The sequence below is a fragment of the Nesoenas mayeri genome, assembly GCF_963082525.1.
Source record: "Nesoenas mayeri genome assembly, chromosome: 2".
NCBI classification, from domain to species: Eukaryota; Metazoa; Chordata; class Aves; order Columbiformes; family Columbidae; genus Nesoenas; species Nesoenas mayeri.
This window is the reverse complement of record NC_137543.1, coordinates 65272497-65292979: the sequence shown is the minus strand read 5'-3', so window position 1 is coordinate 65292979 and position 20483 is coordinate 65272497. Positions and strand designations below refer to the sequence as shown.

At 36.9% G+C, this 20483-nt stretch overlaps 1 protein-coding gene across 1 annotated transcript in view; it reads right to left on the bottom strand.

Annotated features, from left to right (window-relative positions):
• The window catches only part of LOC308053297 (dynein axonemal heavy chain 5-like), a gene marked incomplete at both ends in the record, with an annotated part of 168550 nt that overhangs the window by 81498 nt on the left and 66569 nt on the right, over nt 1–20483 (bottom strand). The window contains 9 exons of the mRNA XM_080364153.1: nt 400–567; nt 1095–1331; nt 1426–1515; nt 6501–6812; nt 7711–7928; nt 10600–10789; nt 11789–11923; nt 17790–17984; nt 19166–19353. Of these exons, the coding sequence (XP_080220279.1) occupies nt 400–567; nt 1095–1331; nt 1426–1515; nt 6501–6812; nt 7711–7928; nt 10600–10789; nt 11789–11923; nt 17790–17984; nt 19166–19353 (1733 nt within the window). The remainder of the gene's footprint in view (nt 1–399; nt 568–1094; nt 1332–1425; nt 1516–6500; nt 6813–7710; nt 7929–10599; nt 10790–11788; nt 11924–17789; nt 17985–19165; nt 19354–20483) is intronic.

Genomic DNA, 20483 nt, shown 5'->3' with positions numbered 1-20483 from the left:
GAAAGTCTATGCAACCAAGGTATACAAAAGATAGTTCACACATGGCAGTACCATCAAAGCACAGGGAAATAAAAAGTCCTCCAAGGATCAATGTTTTCTTAGCAAAATCTCCAGTTTGATTTCTCAAAAGAAAAGAAAGTGTATGAAAGAACATTTATCACATGACCTTATGGCCATGGTTAGCAAAGCTTAAAAGAACCCTTTATACTAAAGTATATTTATGTTGTTGCTACTTATGTTGGTTTTGCTTGTAGGCCACATGAGTACTGGCAAAATGCCTCAGTGAGAATGCTAGTATGTAACCTGAAGAAAAATCAAATCACTCTCAATATTTTTGCCAGTGTCAATTATTGCAATGTTATCATACAAAGATATGACATGCTTTTCCATTCCACCTACCTTAATCATAACTGTTTTTGCTGTTCCCTGTTCCCCAATCAGTAGAACAGCTTTTCCTTGCCTCATGATAGTGTGCATTAGAAACTCTGTTCGGACACTGTCCACATTTGGAACTAGAATGGAAGTGTACTCTGGTACTGAATCTTTAGGGTAAATATATTCAGAGACCTGCAGAAGAAAGACACACAAAAAGTTGGAGACTTTTTACCTGCCCACATAATCACTTTGCATAAGAGCGCAAAACCAAATATACTTTATAAAATGTACATTAGAAAAACTTTTATTCCTGAAAGCCAAGCATCCAGTTATAATCAGTTAGTACATTCCGAAGCTTTTCTAAAAGGGTGTTACACTAAAGAGACATATTCACTCCACTATTCTCTGCTACCTGAAGAAAGCCTTTCCTTGCTGGGAGTTTTTAAGTAGTAGGGCGACAGAGAGTAGACAAAGCTAAGATCACTTCTATTTCACTTCCAAAACTATGTCAAATGCATGTTCCTATTCTTTGCTAAAGATATCTATGAAAAAAAAAAGAAAAAAAAATCTTTCAAAAAAGAAACTCTTGAGCATTTTGTAGGGCTAATCTTCCTAACCAAATTATGCGGGGTTTTAAATGGTAAAATAATATGCCTCTTACCAAATACACCTTTCCTGTATGCTCATTAAGAAAGCTTAGCATGTCACAGCATACAAACCTTCTTTGACCAGTGCTCCCACTGGCCACAGGTATTGATACCAAATTCAAACATGGTTTCTTCTCCCATCACAGGTGGAAGTTCTTTCACTGCCGAGTGTTTCCGTAAGAACAGCTCCATTTTCAGCCTGTCATCTGGTTCCAAAAGAGCTCCAGCTGACCACATCACAGCAAAAACGAACAAGCGAGCAAGGTGTTCCTCGCTGAGCTGCTTCTCATTTCGGTCAGACAATAAACCCTGCAAAGCAGAAGCAATATAAAACCACTGCCCTCCTAGAACAATGTCCAAGCACAAAAAATAGAATGAGACAAAAAACAAATGTCATATGTACCTGTAGGAGGTCAATAGCTTGTTTGATGTACATACATTCTAAAATTGGCATTTTTGGTGTCACAGTAGAGAAAACAAAATCTATCACATCCTGGAAAAGAAAACATAATTTAAAAAAATCTGTTCACTAATTTCAATGGTGTGATTTATTTTTAGACGAGACCAATTTCTTAATTTCAAATATATATTAAACTTTATTCCAAACAATATTTTTTTCCAGTTTCTGGGTTTACAAATATTCATACTTAGACCATGAAATTTCACTAACAATAACATATTAGAAAAATAACTTTGATGTACCACAGTCAGCAGAATTATTCATATGAACAGCACACAGCAATTTCCTGAAGAGTAATTTGAAGATTGCTTTTCAGTTACATCAGGGATCTGCCATTTGTGATCTCCACTGGAGATTTCCCTCTACCATTGCCATTTTTTGTAGTAGGAAGACCAAAGCACTAGAATTGCTGTAATGATATGTATTTGGCGCACAACCTCACTGCTATATTTTTCTATCTATCCGATCCGTTCTGACTGTACCATAATGTACCTGTCCCTCTTGCAACCAATACTCTCAGTTTTCTGTAGAGCCCTGGTAGGATCCAAAGGAAATTTTGCAGTTGGTTTTAAAGGAACTTGGGCTTTCCCCAGGTTACTCCATAGTGATGGCTACCATGCCTGCCTTTGCCAAGTGTTCTGTAACATCGTTAGCAAAGTGGCAAATTGATGTGAAGTCCTCTCTGAGATTTGCGGTGCAGAATTATTTTAAATTATCAATTGCCAGCCACAGTACAGACTGATGTAGATGATAATCCACTTTCACCTTCATTTAACAAGTTTTAATATAATTCCATCCCTATGGGTTCCACTTGCCTTCTTAATCTTTGGAAATCAACACCGTTTTTCATTCTGGTAAGTCAAGTCCTACAGAGACACTATGGGAAAGAGCAATTTGGGGGTGATTTCTACTTATGTCTCCCGTGTCCTTCCAGTGAGAAAGCTAAGACAATGAAGACATTAAATCACACAAAGATGAACAATCACCTAAATACTTTTGAAAAATCAGTGAGCTGCTTACCCACACACTCACCAGCTTTGTTCCAATTTTTAATTTACCTTTTTTTGCCACTAAAATTCTCTGACTACTTTATGCTGAGTATTTATTGGCACTGAATCAAGACTTTTACCCATCCTCCTGGGTTCCATCTCACTAGAACAGTGGGTAACACACGTGACAAAGGCTTAGAAAACAAACATCCCTTTTTTGTTATTTCTCGTTGACCAGCAAAAGCGTTTCCACATCTATGTGTTGCGTTTTGTGGCCTTCCCTCTAAAATGCCTGTTTTGCCCCCAGCAGTACACAGAGCGCTCAAGTGACCAACTGAGGAGGTTGTGGGTACTTCAAAGAATGGGTAGAAATAAGGCACTGAAACCAGAGTGGGAGAATTGAGTCTAAAGACTTTTAAAATTTGGACCTCGATCTCTCTGAGATTCAATTTCTTCATCTGTAAAATAGACTAGATGTCTCGCAGGGCACTGCAAATCAATTAATAATTGATTTGACACACTCAGAATTAAGATATTTCATGAGTCAAAGAAGTCTGTGCTTTCAAGAGCCCAATTTTCAGCAGAATGAGTTTTAGGGTACTTCTGATCCCAGTGAGGTTTGTGTAATTTTTATTCTTTGAGTTTATGAAAAAAAAAAAAATCAGGTCCATATATGCTAATATTTTATTACTACTATTTTTAAACACTACATGGCTGACAAAAAGATTCAAGATTAAAATAGCAATTAGCAAGAATTAACTATTTATTAGGGTATTTTGTTTGGACAGAGGTTTTGGAAAAATGAGTTGGGCCATGACAGATACACATAAACTGTGAAGAATTTGGATCAGAAATTTGCTATCCCTTACAGGGAGACTTCAAAATTAAATTAGATGGTAAAAACTCATATGAGAAAAGACTCATATAGTGTATAGTCACTGTGAAACTCACTGGACTGTAGAAAGCTCTTCAGGACAAGAAGTAAGTAACATACTCAAAGGATTTAGACAAGCACAAGAACAACAAAATAATGCAAAGTTATTAATATATGTAATATTAATTTGAACATCAGCATTCAAATATTAAAGCTAAGAAACTCTTTGGACTATATATTCAACTCTGTGCTCCAGAAGCTATAGCAGCCTTTACCCAAATAAGATTAAGGTGAGATTTAGTGTGGAGGGAACACTAAATAATAACAATAAATCATAACTCTGTACTCTGCTGCTATGAGGATGTCTCTGAATTCTCCAGAATAGGTCAATAAGGGATCCAGGACAGCAGATTTGGGTTGGTTTTTTTTTAAAAAGTGAGCGTGATTTAAAAAATACTAAATTTTTTTTCATTTAAACAATACATAGAAATGATGGAACTTATGCTACTCACATAACATCCACCACTAGTTTGAGCTTCACACTTTGCAGACAAACTACACAATGTCACTTGGGGAAATTTTTAATTATTTCAGTTGTTTGAAACCATCTCAGATAATAACTTCCATGAGTAAGCAATTCTGTTGCTTACAGGTAGCAGCATCATTCACAGACAAGAAACAGGCAGTATAGCTTCTAAATTTAAGAGAGCAGAGAAGTTACATGGGGATGGGAGTTTACTTGAAACTACTCCTAAGCAGAAAGACAGAAGAAAGAACTGGGAAAGTGAGGGTGAAAGTCCAGTTCCTCATTCATGCTTCTAAAAAAATCCCATGGAAATAGAAAGGACGCAAAGACAATCTTGATTGAAACAAAGTTTGTTTTGGTGGGTTTGGGTTTTGAGGTGTTTTGTTGTTGTTGTATGTTTTGTTGGTTTTGTTTGGTTTTAAATTGATCCTTGTCTTTTGGAGTATATCCTGAATTTTATATAAAAACTAATGACTTGCAGTAGAATTTATATTATACATGAAAACAAAAAACACATTCCTTCCTCTGATTCACAACTATTATTCTCTGGTGCTTCCTTCTACATTATTGCTACTTGCTGTACCTTTATTTTGTCCAGCATGCAGACTTTCAGTGACAAATACTATTAGCATAAATAATAAGTTTTTCTTGTAAGCAAATCAAAATTACTATACCAGTTGTCCTACTTCTATTTTAGTTGAATTTAGATTGCTTTCAAAAGGTCTCTATAGGCATACTTAAAGACTGATTGTCTTTAATTACAATATTTCCAACTATAGCATAATCTTTATTTTCTTCTAAAAATCAGATACTTGTAAGCTGCTTTTCTTAACATTAGCATTAAATTCACCAAGGTCTGTATTTGGAGTTTGATTACCGCTGCTGTTGCATCTTATTTCACAAATTTTCTTTTAGAATTCATTTATCCCTTCTTTTTTTATGCGGGAGAAAATAGTTACTGTAAAAAGAGCCACCTGAATACAAAACTAGTGTTACCCTCATCTGTAAAATCACTGTTATTACTTCTATTATTTGAGAAGCAAAGATAGCTCATTAAAAGTGAAAAGAAAATGACAGTGTGACAGCTTTCATTTACATTTCGATAGTTCCAAATGCAGCCTTCAGCACAGAACTAACTTCATATTTCACTGTATTTTCATCTCTCCATCTAATAAAATATATATTTTTCTGGACTTTATTGTTATTGCTGCAGGCTTGGGTATTTTAAATGTTGTTATTATGTTTTCAGAGCAAGTTGTAGCATAAAATATAAATAGAATTGTGGCAAAGAAGCAGTAAATTGACCCACATATACATTACTTTGGAAGTATATTTTAAAATTCATTATCAGAATTGTTTCTCTTGCTACTTCAGTAAATATTATGTCATATCATTATGTTTTGGAAGCAGAACAAAATGGATAGCTTGTTAAACACTGGTTTTAAAGTAAATGGGCACTGAAATGAAACATATATGTAATAAGAAATTTGTTAACACTCAAGGCGTTCCAAAACTATACTAATTGTTGCTTTTATCGTGATTCATAGATAAACTTTCTGAAACGTCACTCAAAGTTCATTAAAAACTGCATTTATAAAATCCAACAATGAGGAAAAACATTACAGGAGAAACCCCTGTGAAATCCAACACCAATTACACAAGAGAACGGGCAGGAGAGAGGCAATAGGAAGGCAAGGTATACCAGGTAGTTGCATTTGTTCCACCGATGTTGAGGAAAACAAGACAACAATGCTAAAAGAATGTAAAGCAATAACTATTTCTTTTAAAAAATAAGAAGAAATCATTGTAATTGAAAACCATGTAGTACTGAGATTATGCTTTTAGATCCACTATTGAGTACAACTATCCATAATATTAATGAAAGCTTTTTAATTATTCAGTATGCTAAGGCCAAATGCAGAGGAGGAAAGATTCAGAATTCTCTCTTTGCATCTAATGATTGAACACAACTTAGTCACAGAATGTATCAAAGAGAGAGCACCTCAGAAATCTCGTTCAGAACAGGATCATAGATTATAAGAATCAGGAGGAACCCCCTACAGACACCTGTGCTGAGCTTCAGAACACCAGAGCACAGAACTGCACTAAACTACTTTGAGCTATAGAATGTCTTCTAAAAACAACTAATGGGCCAAATGCATTCCTGTTGCAGTGAAATTGAGCAGGATTCCACCAGAGTGAATTTAGCTTTTTTTTTTTTCCCCAAAAAATTTACTTCTTCGCATTTAAAACAAACAGGGAAGTTTATCTACTCCCTTTATGTATCCTAACAAGAATTAAAATTTCAGTAGCAATTACAGCCAAAGAGAATATCTCTGTTTTGCCAATATACATTATAAAATAATCACAGAGTTAACAATTCATTGCCAACCAACCTATGCAGACAAAACAAAGCACCCAAATTATTCATCTGTTATAGTTTCTCTCATTCATTAATGTTAGAGATAATTTTCTCTCTCTTTTTTTTTTTTTTTAAATCCTTCATCCTTATTTCATTACATAAACAAAGAGAAGTAAATAATTGAAAAAGCACTGAGGAAAAAACAATGCTTCATTAAATAAAAAATAAGAAATGCATTTTTTTTTCTCCAGTTGTTGAATTAAGTACCTGAAACACAGCATTAAAGCAATTCCACAGGACATCAGAGTATGCAGCAGGTAGTGTTTGCAGCCAAGCTCTTAAAACAGGCTTCCAATCTAACACCGAAGAACTCATGAAGACCATCCCATTACGAGAAACTGTTGCAGGGGAAGCGTTGTCAATGTTGTGTGGTTCGAAAATAATTTTGCAACTGGGGGACATTGGAATACGATCTCCATTGGCCAAAGTAAGGGTCTTGTTATCATCCAGAACAGAATTCAGATTTTCAATCCATATTGCATCAACAGGTCCATCTAAAACTATCCAGATATGCTCACCCTAAAAAAAGGAGACACAGACACATGCAATTTTGCATACGGTAACCAAAAAATACACATTTACTTAATCTCAGAAAATGCACTCTTGGATATAAGTAATGAGTAAAAATTTGGTGCTGATTAGCTCAGCATGAGCGGCAGTTTTTATAATTTCTCAGTGATTTTAATCCTTCCTTTGCTATCCTGTGTCACACTGAAAAGGATATTAAGGAATAGTGACAAACAATTAATTTGGGCTGCTCTAAGCATACAAAAGTACATGAGCCAGCCCAGCATCCATCGAGGTGGATGAAAACACTTCCCATTAAATGCAGCCACACACATGGACAAAGTCAGTCCTTGCTGGATGTTACCCAAGTATTTCCTGTAAGGCTTCCTGTTTTCCAAGTGAGTACTGAATGAAGCTTCTGAAGATTTGAGTGTAACTATGATTTCATGAAACATCACATGCAGGTTTCTTAAGAGAATTGGGAAATGCCTATACTAATTTCTTACCAGAGCCTCTTACATTCTGATATAATTAGTGAAAAAGACTGACAATGGCAAAAAATCAGACAGGAGAAAAATTAACGTTCCTGTCCCCACATCAAAACATGAACAGGTCTTGCTTTTGCATTTGAGTGGTAGGACTACCTGCTTACAGAAGGAAGCAAAACCCTTAAAACCTTTTCCAATTTAATTCTGGAACCTCGAGTGTTTGGAAAGCCTTGTGTTCTCTGGCACATACATGCAATTGTGACTCTGGTGCACATTGAGCTATTCAGACACAAAGTAAAATTAACACTATTTTCCCTTTTGATTTTATGATGTAAGGTCTTTCACATAAATGACAGGTAATGAGACCTTATGGAAACAGTATTAAACGTCTTTATAAACTATCAGGATACAATATCCATTACCTTCTTTGCTTTTAAAGTTTTTCTCCATAGTGTAGAGAAAATACCATCTGTCCAGTCATTTGTAGCAACATCAAGGGTACCAAACATCTGGGAAGCTGTGATTGCCTTTGGGTTCATTCTCATCTCTTTATGAGGAGCTCCACAATCTGTCATTGCTTTTATCAAAATATTAATGCATTTTGTCTTTCCTGCACCAGTTGGACCTAGAGTCATCATACCTTAAAATAATATAAACATGGTTTAAAATGAAATGTCAAAGTGTCATGCTACCATTTAACGGTTCTTTGCATCAATGATCTTTGCTTTATTTTTATCAAAAGCCAATACAAAAAATATGTTTCTCACTCCATTTACTCAATGTTGACTGAAATGGAATTTAAAAATATCATTAAAAGGCCTCTATAAATGTCTGTGCTATTATAATAGGCAGGCCTATGTAGGTCTGTATCCTCCCTCAGGCAGTTCTGTTCCTCTTTCTAATTGGAAAACACAACTGCCTTTTGATGTTCGCATGCAATGACATTGACATGACTGATGGTAAAAAAACCCCAGTAATTTCTAAATGTATTTAATGAGAATGAGTAGTTCTCAATGATATTCAAAATTGAGTATATCTTTCTGAAGTAAAATAACAAAAATATGTACCTGCATCCATCCATGCTGACATTTTAATACATTCTCCTTATATATAAAATAGTTAACAGCAACAACACTTTTAATTACAGTGTATACATATATTGCCTAAGGAAAAGAAGCCACATCTTCAACAATAAATTGAGCCTACAGTTGATTCTTTTTAGTTATATTTTCTAAATCAACTATGCAAGAGGCCTGGAGTCTGTCCAAAAGCAGATGGAACATTCAAGCCAAGACTTCCAAAGTCATCTAAGGGAGTTAGATTACACCTATTAACCCCTGAGGCAACCAGACAACATAGTCCTTAGTTGGCTTTTAAAACCTCTCCAGCAAAGGTACAGAACAATCACAAACCCCAGTTACAAACCCAATCTAGTACATTGCAGACTGCCTGATGCTTTCTGTAAAACTAAAGGGAGCTGAATGTTCCTAAAAAACAATTTGGGCACCCAGACAATCATTTACTCGTGCCATATCTAACATCTAGGGAGATGTTAATGGAATGGCCTATCTGCTGTTTTCAACAGCATTTGGATCAAAACTGTTATGCAAAAGAGACTTCAGGACCCATGCACAGAATCTCCATGCTCACATGTTTTTGTGTGAAAACACTAAAGGCCAGGCTGGACGGGGCTCTGAGCAACCTGATTTGGTTGCAGATGTCCCTGCTCATGGTAGGGGGTTGGACTAGTTGACCTTTATAGGTCCCTTCCAACCCAAACTGTTGTATGATTCTACAACTTTATGTGCGTGTGCATGAGCACTCCACTTGCATATATTGCCTCTATTTCAACCAAGAGCAGCCATGCATTTTACAGATTTTTCCTCATTACTTGAAATGCCATGGTGACTTCTCCATAAATCCAAGGGTCCATGAGTAGAACAAATGGAGGTCAGGAAAACAGAGATCTTTTTCCCTCCATGCAACAACCTGTGTCATAGAAAGGCCCCGGGCATCCGAGTGTTAGGGGAATTGGAGCTGCATGACCCCTGGGAATAGCCGGGATATGTGGAGAGAAGAGACATCTAAGCAGAATGACACAGTGGACCATGCAGTTTTTGGGGCAACAGTGGTCTATGGCGTCTCACAGACCAAACAGCTGCTTCTTACAAGAGGCACATTTAATCATGACTGAAATCATCAACACGTAGTTCCAATATAGATAATAGGTGTTATGATTTGATATGGAACACTGAACCCAGTGATCTGGACATAAATTATTAACTTGGCAGAGCATTAACCAGTTCTTTGCTCCAACCAATAACCTGAATTTAACCTTTGAGACATTAAGCTCTGAAACTGTGCTATGCAAATGAGTATTTCCTTTTATTTGTTCCCTTAGTTTAAGCTTACTCTTACTATCACGTGAAAATGGAGAATAAAAAGGATAATATCTTCATCAATCTTTGCTCCTTCAGTTACATTTCCTTTATATTTTGTCCTTCATAAACTAAAAAATCCTTACTTGTTACAGGTTGCAGGGGTGGGGGACATTTCAAAGTAGAGGTATTTTTTTTCCACTCAGCTATGAATTGTAAGCCTGGTTTTACTACTGCCTTTGGTAGCCTTCCTAGGACACGATAAACTCTACTCATTAACCCTTTGTGCAATGTAAAAACATATTTTCACAGAAACAGAGGATGACTGAGGTTGGAAGGGACCTCTGGTGACCACCTTGTCCAACCCTCCTAATCCAGCAAGAGGTCCAGCTTATTCCTCCTCAGTAGAAAAGGCCAGAATTGAACACAAAGAACAACACTTGGAATTATACTCCATGCTTGGTAGAATCTATCAAAGTAAAGGTTTGAGAGATTATTTTCTGTAATCTTGTCAGCATCATAATCTCAGAGGAACATTAAACATGAGCTTCATGACTGTACTGTGTCTGAGGGTAACTGTTTACAGAACACTGAATGAAATAATCTGTTTCTGAATTTTAATGTATACTCTACATTTCACCTTGTTCCACAGAAATGTCAATCACTGAAGGCCACACTCTCATTTCCCACAAAAACGTAACACAACAAAGCTAAAATCTCACTATATGTGCATTGTACACCCCCCCCCAAAAAAAAAGTCATAACAGTTTCCTAGCAAAATAACCTCATAGGCTTTAAAAATAACATATGTTCAATTTTAAAATACATTTTCTGTAAATAATTACATTTCTGTAAATAATCTGCATTCTGTAGCAGATAAAATAAACAACTATCGCTTTCATGCAATCTCGAACCCCCATCTAGTATGCTAACCATGTCGGACTTTTTGAGTTTCATACAGCTGAATGAGTTTAAGTATCCATGGTGGATGATAAATAAGCCCAGCTTTCTCTGCCTGTTTCTGGATGGCTGACTGAAGTTCAGGATACCCAGCCTTATCCAGAGTAATTCCAGGGAACAGGTCATTAATGAGACTCATAAATAAAGGTTCATCTTCATCCACCTGTCAAGGATAAAGTAGAGGGAAATACATTATTTATTCATTGAAATTATTATTACAGCTGTAAACAATTTCAAGAACATGCAATTTAAAAGATGGCAGTAGAAAACCTTCTATTTTCCAAAGCAAATATTATAATTATGAATCAGTTTTATTAAGCAAATTTCATACAAGTAGTAATTTCTAAATTAAATACTAAAATGTTAACATCTTAATAAAGTCTTCTTCAATATATATATACACACGTTTCTTCATTTGTCACATAAGCCAGCAAGATTTATTCAAATTGTATTTTACTTTGGATTTTTTATGATTTTTTCCTTCTGCAGGTCACTGAAGCATGCCTATAGGTTTGAATACATGTACCAATGCACTGAATAGATTAACATCAGACACAGAGTAATTGGTTCCATGAGAAAACTGGCTCCCAAGGTAAATACACAGAGTCTAGATGTGTTATAACCTTTCAATTATAGCAATAAAAGGAAATATGAATACTTTAAACAGTAATATCAAAAGAGATTAGACTATCCAAATAGGCGTTAGCTGCTTCCAATTACCTCACTCATTGCAATTCTTAGGGCATTCTGAAAAGGCAAGACGCCCAAGAAATGTATAAATTGAAATTCTGGATTAAGAAGGATCTTTAATGACATTATTAAAAGTTAATACAATGTATTCTTCCTTTCTCTCCTTAGATAAGGCAGAAAGAATTAAACACAAGAGCCAATTAGAGGATCAGGTTAGGTCCCCTAGGTTCTAATGGTATTTCCAACAATTTTTTCAGCTAAGGCTTCTGACTTGTTTTCCTCTCTTTAAAAGACTAACAGTACTCACACCATAACTGTATTCTGATTCTCCACTCACTGACAGACCATATTAAAAACTACAAAATAATGTATCAAATGGCTGAAGAAAAAGAGCTTTTCAATGTGCATGATAAATAAACTAAAAAATGCAAACAAAGTGCTCTTTTGGGGAAAGTCACCAGCATTACAGTACCAGTTTGGAGAGGTTCATGTCCCGCAGAACTCTCATCACTACTGTTTTCTCTGGCTCTTTGGGATTCGATCTTTTCACCGCTCCAAGTGTCCTTAAAACAGACAGGATATTTCTAAGCCCAAAGTCATAGTGAACCTGGAAATAATGCATAAACACAAATTGTACCACAAAGATTAAACACCTTAAAATCAAGAGAGGGCTGAAAACTAAATTCATTAAATAAATGAATATGCTATTGAACTTCTAAATACGATTAAATTCACAGCTCTTCTTTTCAACTACATTTCCAGTACTGTTGCTACCATACCTTGAGGAAGCTTTCCAGTGTTCTATGTCCATACCTGCCAAGTATCCCTATTGGTGGTAGACTACCACTTTTATAAGTCATCTGTAACAGAGCTGCATCTTCTATCATTTTTCTAAATTCATAATTTGCCAGATGCACGAACAGCAAACCATACATCTTCAGACCTGCTTTTGTTTTCTGCTCACACAAGGACTGTTGCTATCTTGATAAATGGTACCGGGATTCATGACTAAAGGGGTGAATCTCTTGTTGATATAAAGAAACATACTGAAAATATTCAGATAAAATTTGTTATATGCAAGCTTATTCTATCCTGTACTTAATGGCTCCCTGCTCTGTGGATGGTCTCATAACAACTTGGTTCAGAGCAGAAGGATGTACTTCCAACAGCCATGTGCATCCTAGAGGTGTATCTAAGCAGCTTTAGACTCAGGCAGGTAAGGGCTGGAATACCTTCCCTTTCACTATGGGCACAGCTGCGTATTTGCAGAGTCATACAGACGTATTCAGTTAATTTCAGCACTTGTGCCTGAACATACAATTCTTTCTTAGTTAACATAGATTTGAAAATATATGCAAGTGTTCTGTAAGGTGTTTCCTCTTTGACCATTGATGCAATTCCTAGAACAAAAGCTATCAGGGTAAAGGTTTTAAACTATGAAGTCTCCACTACTACTGGCTGTTTGGAAAAAGATTATAAGTTGTAAAGGCAGACATAGGAGATAAAAAAAAAAAATACATTCTTCTATTTGAACAATATCTGCTCCCTCTGATTGATTGGGAATGTTTTTGAGACCAAGTGCATAGACTCTTTTCATACTATCTGTTGCGCATTGACCTCAGCCAGCTTCTAGATGCCCACCCAGCCACTCTCTCACTCCCACTGCTCAACAGGACAGAGGGAAAAGAGAAGACAAAAAGAAAGGTTGGTATAAGGACAGAGGAATCACCAATTGCCATCACAGGCAAAGCAGACCTGACTTTGGGAAAATAAATTTAATTTATGGCAAATTAGAATATATTTGGAATGTGGGAAACAGAAACAAAATTAAAACATCACCTCCCCCCAAGTCCCCATCCCTCTTTCCCGGCCTGACAAATTGGAACAATACATTGAGTACAACTCTGAATTTTTAGCAAGAAATAACTTTTTGATGAGGTTTGCAGATGATACCAAGCTGGTGAACTAGATCACAATTAGAGTTCAGAATTAACAAGAGAAATTCAATAAATGATCTATGTATTATACAAAAAAAATAAAGACAAGTGCAGAAGTGAAAAGCTTTGTTAAACTTGAAGAAATACTGTCATACCTATTAGAAAAAATAAAATTGGCTAAAATGACTTTTAAAGACAGTTTTTTCTGGTGGATTTCAACTGACCTACATGACGGGTGGTTCAAAGTGACCATCATTTATTTTCCTTCATCAGTCTGCTAGACTTACAACTGCTTTGCCTTTCAGGAATAGCACAGAAAAGCTAGAATTTACTGGCAAATGTGGATTATAAGATATTTCTTTGCTACATCTTTTAACAGCAGGCAAAAGATTTCACTTGGACAAAATGGACTGCAGTGGAATAGTTGATGTTTGTGTAGGGAAGAATTAAAAATCTGCAAATAAAAATCTAAACACTAGAAATATAGTTTGCTGTTGTAAGGAAAAGAAAAAAGGGGTATCAGTGGTTTTCTCTGTATGAAAGCACCTTAAACATATAATCCTCAAAAAGGGATTATGGCCTCATTTGCTTTCAAGCTTTTTTAGGTTCTTCTTTTCAGTTTCTGTGGTTTTCCCTAATCTTGGCAAGGCTCTGTGGTAGTAGGCAGCAGTGAACTTTAGCTAGGAGTCCTACGACAAAGGGAAATAATTCAGCTTGGGGGCCTCTGTCAGAACAACTGTTTCACAGGCCTGTGGACACCTTGGACTTCATGCATTTACTAAGAACTATTCTTTTACTTTTGTATGTTTACTGAAAGAGATGATAGTGACTCAAGGTGCCTTTGGCTATTTGTGTATCAGAGTTCTTCTTTCTACAGAGTCTGCATTTGTGTGTGTAAAATGTCTGAAGGACTTAATGTATTCCTTCTAGCAAATTCATTTTAAATTTTGTGGGAGGTAAGTTTGGCTGGTGAATGCTTGTTTGTTTTTATTTTCTCCTGTTGACGTATATTGGATTTGCCAAAAACAGGCACTGTTCCGCCATTTCCTATTGCACTGGTTCTTTACGTGACCCTATTCTTTCCAGCCAACTGCATGGATACCCAGCAGTACTTACTTCAAATTTAAAATTTACCATTAAAAATTTAAATAAATAAGAACTTCCACTGGGAAAGACAAATTAATATGCCTCTAAGAAAGTCTGTCTATACTTTATAGTTCTAGTTTTCTGCCTAGACAGAAGCAATTTGTGTCCCATTGTACTCTTAGAAATATCTCCAATTCATTGACCTCCCCTATCTAAGCAGATGAATTATTTAGAATTCTCTCTACATATAATCACATATCACATCAGATGTACTTCCCAACCTATAACAACTTTCACAAGCAACTTTAGCAAGTCTTTCAAAATATCCCTTTACAAGTATGAATGATGGAGGAGGAAGATTAACAACTCACGTTCAAGTGAGGAAATGGTGGGCCCAACTGAAAAGCAAAATATGCAGTCTGATGTAGACAGGAGAGACATCAAGAATGACAGAACAGGGAGGAAAGTGGCCCATCTCAAGTGTGTCTGCATGCAGATAAGGAAGGGCCAAGAGGACAGCATCATGGCGGAAGGTCTTACATTTTTCTTGAGTAACCAGTACAAGTAGGTGCCAGTTTGAAGTCCCTGTTCACTAATGCACGCAGCATGGGAACAAAACTGGAAAAAACAGAACTCTCTGTGCAGTTATAGGCTTACCACATAACTGGGATGACAGAAATGCGGTGAGAAAGCTTATAAGACTGGAGTGTTTCCATGGATGGATACAGGTTCTTCAGGAAGGACAACCCAGGAGGATCACATGGGGAGTTGCCCTTTAAAGTAAAGCGAGTGGGAATATTTTGCCTTAGGATGGCTGATGAGCCAGATGAGAGCATTTGGTTTAGGGGCGATCAACATTATGGCCGATGTCTGCTGCAAGCTTTCTGATATGGAAGATGCCGATGAAACTTTCTTCTGACAACTGGAATTAGTCTCGTCTTTGCAAGCCCTGGTCCTCACTGGGGACTTCATACTCCCCAATATCTGATGGAAGGACAACACAGCACGGTAGAGGCATCTCAGGAGATTTCAACACTGTCTCAAATAATATCCTCACCAAAAAAATGGTGACAGGTGCTCAGACACTTCAACAGCTTGACTGGAGAGGCTGTGCAAAGCTCACCCAGACAAGGTGCTGAGCCATCTGCTCTATTTGCATCCACTTTCAGTACAGGTATGGGACTTTTTGACATCCAAGGGTCCCTCCCAAACTTAGCTCCTCTCTGATTATATAACTGTATATAAGGGACTTCAACAAGAGCAGACTGTCTAAAATGCTGCTGAGAGGCAGCACAGGCAGGACAAACTAGCATATTACCATGGGTTTGCAGAAAGCTGTGCTTCTTGGCTCATATTACAGGGTATAGAAGCTTGATCCACAATACAAACTGCTAGGAGCAAGGATCAGCATAGCAGCCTCCTCTGATGGATACTGGAGAAAGGTTAGAAGGTCTTGAAGAAATTATAAATACACATGAAGACTCTTTTCCACAGACATCATGGCTTGTATAGTAAGAACAATGGAATTGAAGTTATAAGTGAGATATAAGCATAAAATTCAAATATATAATTGTGATGTAGTTGGGTGTGAGGGCTGTGCCCAGAGCACTTGGTCATTAATTTCCATTAATGAATAGCAAGGAACTCCCTTGATAGCATCAGCATAGAGACAAAGGACTGACCTGAGACAAGGTGATTGAGCTACCTTCCTTTATAGGAAAGTATTTGACTAATTGGTAGAGGAGTTTTCCAGATGACAATTTCAGTCAGCTCCACAGAGTCCTTCAGGCAGTTCCTACGAACCCTAGGCCAACTAATAAGTGCTACTTATATGCTTCAATACATTGATTAACATGCTGAGTGCAGACTCTTGGTGTCTCAGAGACTCCAGGGCAGTTCCTGCTTCAGAAATGATCAAACTACACATAGCTGCAGATGCAGCAATAGTAACGTACAAAACATTTTACACGATTAAGATAGTGAAAATAGTTTTGTACACAGTTAAGTTTTCTTTGGGTGTGTGTGCTATTTTTAAGTACTCTGTTCAGAAGAGAAACAGTTCCAATGCCCGTGACAAACACAAAACAAGGAAAGCAATTTTGCAGAGGTAGATGGACGAACTTCTGATGCCTGCTTAAATGTCTCTTCCACAGTGAAGGAATGGATCATGTCAGGGACAAAAATGACCTCCCAAACTGAAGCAATGAGAAAATTTATCCTACTGAGGTCAAGCCTGAGGAAAGAAAGAGAGACCCATATTCAATACTCTGGAGGCAAGCTATGCTGTTAACTGCTAGAACTGTGCATGCACAAATTTTCCTTAACAATCTCCACAAATCCCACTTAAGAGAGAGCTCTTGGAAAATGATCCTCTTACAAATGCAACTTATAAACCTGGTAACTATAAAACACAGGCAGATGACAGGACTGAGAGAGTAAGTTGGACAGAAACAAATGGACTAATACTAGTGATGCTAGGTCAATATAGGGTGATTCAGATTGCCTAAAAACTAATTTGAAGGCTAATGAAGACACCTTGGGCAATATTACAAGGAAGCCGGTAGCAAACATGACCCTTAGAAGCCAGTCTACAACATAAAGCTGATGAGTAAAACTCTCCCAGAAAACCAAACCTGAGATAAATTAAAATGGGAATCCAGATAGGTTGTGTATATTGAGAGTGAAATTATGGATGTATGGAGAAAGGAAGAGGAAATCCAAATCTGTACATTTTTATTTTACCTCTGAAGTAAGAGGGCAATATGATATACCGTTGTGTCATTCTGGTGTAGTACACAAGATTTCTACATGGATGTCAACTTAGTCACTGATAAACATTTGATGTAGAACTGAAATAATATAATGGAGAATGCAGTCAAGATATACCCATATTAGGAGCCAACCAAAGCAGGTATTTGATCTGCAATTTACCTACCATTCATATGATTTCTCTTTGAGACTCTCTAGTGGTCAGCCAGCACAGGGTATTCAAAAGGCAACAACTAGTTCTGTTCTTAAAAGCAGCTTTATTCTTTCTTTCTACCAAACATAATAGCACATTTCTGGTAGCTCTCAGCAAGACAGTGCCTTCTAGACACTCTTCAGCTATTTACAATTCTTACACTGCCCCTCCAATAGATGTAGCCTCCATAAGTGAGGAGACTGAAAAATGTGTCCTCTACAAAGTTCAGCAGAGCAACATACACCATTCCTCGTAACTTCTCCAATAACTGCACTCTGTTTAAAATTACAACTCAAACTTCCTTTACTACACAAATTAGTGTGAAAAATAAAAACAACATTAGGATTTCAGACTGTTTCTAGAACTTGAAACTGAAAATCCTACAAAGTGAATAGGTTCACGAGTGTAAAGGTGACATATTCTATGAAAGTATATTCTCTACATACCCTTTCAGTGACAGCTTACAGTTGGACAAATATTTATTTTACCTGTTTAGATAACTGCTCTTCACAGAGTTTGTAGAGTGTATAGAATTTTCGACTAAGGACTTGGTTGTCTCGGAAACCAGCACTTGCCAGCTTGACTCGCATAATAATACTACGGTCAGGCACCATCATAGCAACTGTGCGAAACTGTATCTTCAGATTCTCTGGAAGTTCCTGTCGTCCTGCATAGCCAGGGTTCTGAAAAACGCAAAATATAAAATAAAATACTATAAAATACAATCTTATGTAATGAAAGCAGGATGGGAAGGTTTATCTTTTCTGATAATTATTTGGCAAACACAGGAGCACAATTAACACACCACTACGCAGTTGCCTACATACTGCAATTCATGAGTTATGCGGTATCACACGTGTCACTCAGAAATGCCCAAGACAGACATAGACAGACAATCATTTACAGATCTTGTTGGAGCTGCTCTAAATGGGTAGTTCCTCACCGTCTTGATAGTCTTCCAGTGCTGGAGGTTCCTGTCCCTTGTGAGCATTCCCAGACCATTCCAGCGCAAAGTGAGTCAAGCAGTGCAAGCCATTATTGAATATAATTTAAATTGATGGATCTGACCTTTCCCTGAGTCATTCAAGTGATACTGCATGGTTCAGTTGTGAGAACAGTGGTTGCTGGCTGTGCAGTGATAACTTCTCAAATTCTTCCAGCTGCTTCCAACCTGCCCTCCCACTGGTCTTTGTATGTCACTAATTTGTTCTCTTTTTCCAAAATAAAGTGATAACATTAACACCTTTTCAAAGGTGGGAACCCTTAAAATAAAGACAAATGCTTCCATTTTGAGTGATGGGTATGTAGCCTACAGCTAAGGAGGGGAAGACACAAAAAGGCTCTCAAAATATTCTTACACTTTCCTGTTTCTTTGCCTCCTGCACCGCTAGAAGCAGCTCACCAGCACCAAAGATTAATCTTCAGGAGGCCAGTGAACCAGAGTGAGGGTGTTTTCCCTCATGCTGTCATGTAGAAGGATTGTGGTCAAAGGTTCTTCACTGGTGGTGAAATACCAACCAGACCAACAATAGTCCTTGCAGTGGACAGTTATTTCTGTTGTATTTTGACAGGCTTTCAGAAAATATGGGATGGTTGGGTTCAGTCTCAATCTGTCAAATATTCAACTAAAAAGGCCCTTAAAATATGTGGTTAATGATAATTGCATACCTCAAGTCCTAAGTTCCAGTTAGAAATATAGGCAAGAGAAAATATCATCATTATTACTTGACCAAATCATTGTTCAAATTGTAGTTTCTATTTTCTAACAGACAGTTCCAATGATTTCAACAAGGAAATTTCAATAGGAAATGAAATAGGAAAGGTTTTCCATAATGATGTCATTTACACATATTCACATACGTACCATAGTCAGAAATATACCAAATTCTCTGTCCATGTCAACAACATCACCATCAGTGAAAATAAACTGAGGTTTCTTATTTTTCTTACACTGAAGTACAATATATATCTGCTGAGCAGCTACTGATAAAACTGGAAGTTCAATCCGGTTAAATTCATCAAAACAACCCCATGCACCTGACTGTGCTAAACCTAAAAAGAAAAAAGGAAAAAAAACCAACAACAACAACAACAACATTTTGGTAAAAATATCAAACAATAATTATATAAAAATATATATATATATATATATATATGTATATATATATAAAATATAGCATGTTCTATACAACTTAATGTAACATGAGAAGAACAGAAAGTATGAACAGAAAGTAAAATGAGAAGTAAAAACTCAAAATAAATTAACCTCTTGGAAGAAAGATATATAAACTTCATTATAAACAATTCTACATTTTTACAGCAACTAGAAGGCAGAAGATGTTCAATAATACCGCATATACCACCTAGCAGCATAAACATAAATATAGCATGGAAACGCATCTACACAGGGGATGAAATTGATGATGACGATGAAGATGAGCTTGAGAGACACCTACCTAAATGAAAAGCACAGAATCAAATTCAGAAATCAATATATTTATGACAGAAGCATGATAGCATTTTAAAACAACTAATTCATATGTCAGAAACTGTTGGAGAAGAGCAGCCTGGTGTTCAAGGGAGAGGAATCTGATGTCATACTTAGAACCGTTATTTGGAACATGCCATGGATTTCTAGACAGATGTTAATAACCATAAATACCACAAAATGAATGTCTTTTAGGAGAGTCAAGTACTCCTTCTTCTGTGTCATATTAACAGGACTGAAATAGGAGAGTGGTCTGCTTCCCAGAGCAGCCGTGGGAAAGCTGCACAACCTCCTGCTATTCCACCTCCATTTCACAAGAGACGAAGGCCAGCAACTCTACATGGGAACTTCATGGGTGCCGTCTCCTCCCTTCCCAAAGCCCACTCTGCACAAGTATTTCCTATTGCCTGGGTCCAGCAAGGACCTGGATCCGCACTTTAACTGCTGCTACATGTAAGTGTTCAGAGGGGTTCAGTTCATTCCCCAGGACTGGCGGAGCTCAGTTTGGTTTAAGCCATTTGAAGGTAGTGCTAAATGCAGAAAAAGGGCACAAGTCAAAAAAAGGCATTTGTGTGTTTGCAATGTTGAACGACTATACCCAGCGCTCCCCTGAATCTCCACACTTTATATCACAATGCCTATAGTACCGGTAAAATAAATCAAGGGGTGTTTTATGCGTAATGTTAATTCCTTA